Raw genomic sequence first — 1,533 nt, 5'->3', positions numbered from 1 at the left:
AAGCTTATATGGCCAATAGATAGTAAATTTTAGTTCAATGTCTGGATTTCTATGGGTTCTATTTGCATTAATATTATAAGGGTTACAGGATATAATATAGAAGATACTTTGTCAATGTCAGTAAAATGCCATGTACATGTAAGACACAATTTTATTCAAGTATCTAAGTACTAGAATCATTTGGAGAGTTTCATGAGTTGTGTGTAAATGGACTAGTTGGAACGTTACCATCCTTTCTGATGTTAACAAGTGCCCTCATTGTCTCTCACTTTAACTCCATAGAGACACAGGTGCACACTTCTAAGATATGCCACTGCCACGTCCTGAATAAAGTGTTATCAAACGGTGTCCATCATTACAATTTTAACACATTAAGTACAATTTTAACAAATTGTATCCTTTCTCCTCAATTCTACAGTTTTTGTTTATGCAATATCAGTTCATTTTAAAATCTAAAGGTATTCCCATACATATTTGAAACATCATTTAAAATTTTGGGGTTTCATCATACAAAGTGCCTGCCATTGTAGAAAGAGTGGTCTAAAATGATGACAGAGAAGACTCCTGGTACAAAACTACAGGAATATTTACACTGCATGTGACACTCATCATCTGTCCCCACATTCATGCATCAAGTTGCTATTCCAACTGTCTTCATATCATTCGGTGGTAGAATTGGAATGATTTTCAAATCTCACCTTTTCTATCTTATCAAAATAAACCATGCTACATAACAAAGAAATTATTAAAAAAAAAAAACTCCCTGTCAATACCCTGACTCTACTTCACACTCTCTCTACCCAGTCATCCCTCTCACCAAAAAGAAACACCCGTGTCACTAACACAGTAAAATTCTTTTAAAAATTAAAAAGCAATTTGTCCTTTACCAACCAGTATCAACTACCCTATGTTTTGCTATTTGTCTTGTATTATTTCCTTACCAAGCCAGAAACCACCAGAAGTACTGCAAAAGGCAGAAACCAAGGCAGATACCATGAGTTCATGCTGCAGCTTCCAGCTGAAAGCTATACACTATGAAATTCACAGTAGGTTCGACTTTTTAAAAGGTAAACATCATAAATTCAGAGTTACGTCCTACTCGTAAAGGTACACATCATCACGATAACACTTTATCTCAACAATTCATCTTGCAGGTCAGCTCTTTGCTGTAGTAATACTTTCAATCAAGGAGCTAAAGTCCAGTATCCTTAACACAACACTGCAGGTTTGTGTGTGTGTGTCTTATTTTCCTGGGTCAACATTCAACAGTCAGATGCCTGACTGATATTTGTTAATAAAATAAGTCCTCTAATGTATACCTAGTGAGCTCCTAGGAGAAGAGAGGAAAAAAGAATGCCATGTTAATTTTGAATCACAATCTTTCTAGTGATAAGCAGTTATGAAGCTCCTTCTCATACAGCCTTGTGAGGTTTTAATAAGTCCTTGGAGGCAAGGATTCTGGGGCTTCGTCTGACATACTTTGGACATGTTGCCAGGAGGGACGGGTCCTTGGAGAGGGACATCATGCTTGGG

At 36.6% G+C, this 1,533-nt stretch overlaps 1 protein-coding gene across 1 annotated transcript in view; it reads right to left on the bottom strand.

Moving 5' to 3' along the window:
* MEP1B (meprin A, beta) overlaps positions 1–1,004 on the bottom strand; it is a 34,361-nt gene extending 33,357 nt beyond the window's left edge. Inside the window, exon 1 of the mRNA XM_006899567.1 lies at positions 942–1,004. Within this exon, the coding sequence (XP_006899629.1) occupies positions 942–1,004 (63 nt within the window). The remainder of the gene's footprint in view (positions 1–941) is intronic.
* Between the last annotated feature and the right edge of the window lie 529 nt (positions 1,005–1,533).

This window comes from Elephantulus edwardii, unplaced genomic scaffold (genome assembly GCF_000299155.1).
Source record: "Elephantulus edwardii isolate Elephantulus edwardi_28Jun2011 unplaced genomic scaffold, EleEdw1.0 scaffold00261, whole genome shotgun sequence".
NCBI lineage: Eukaryota > Metazoa > Chordata > Mammalia > Macroscelidea > Macroscelididae > Elephantulus > Elephantulus edwardii.
Note: the sequence above shows the minus strand (reverse complement) of the source record. Positions and strands in the feature narration are given on the sequence as shown.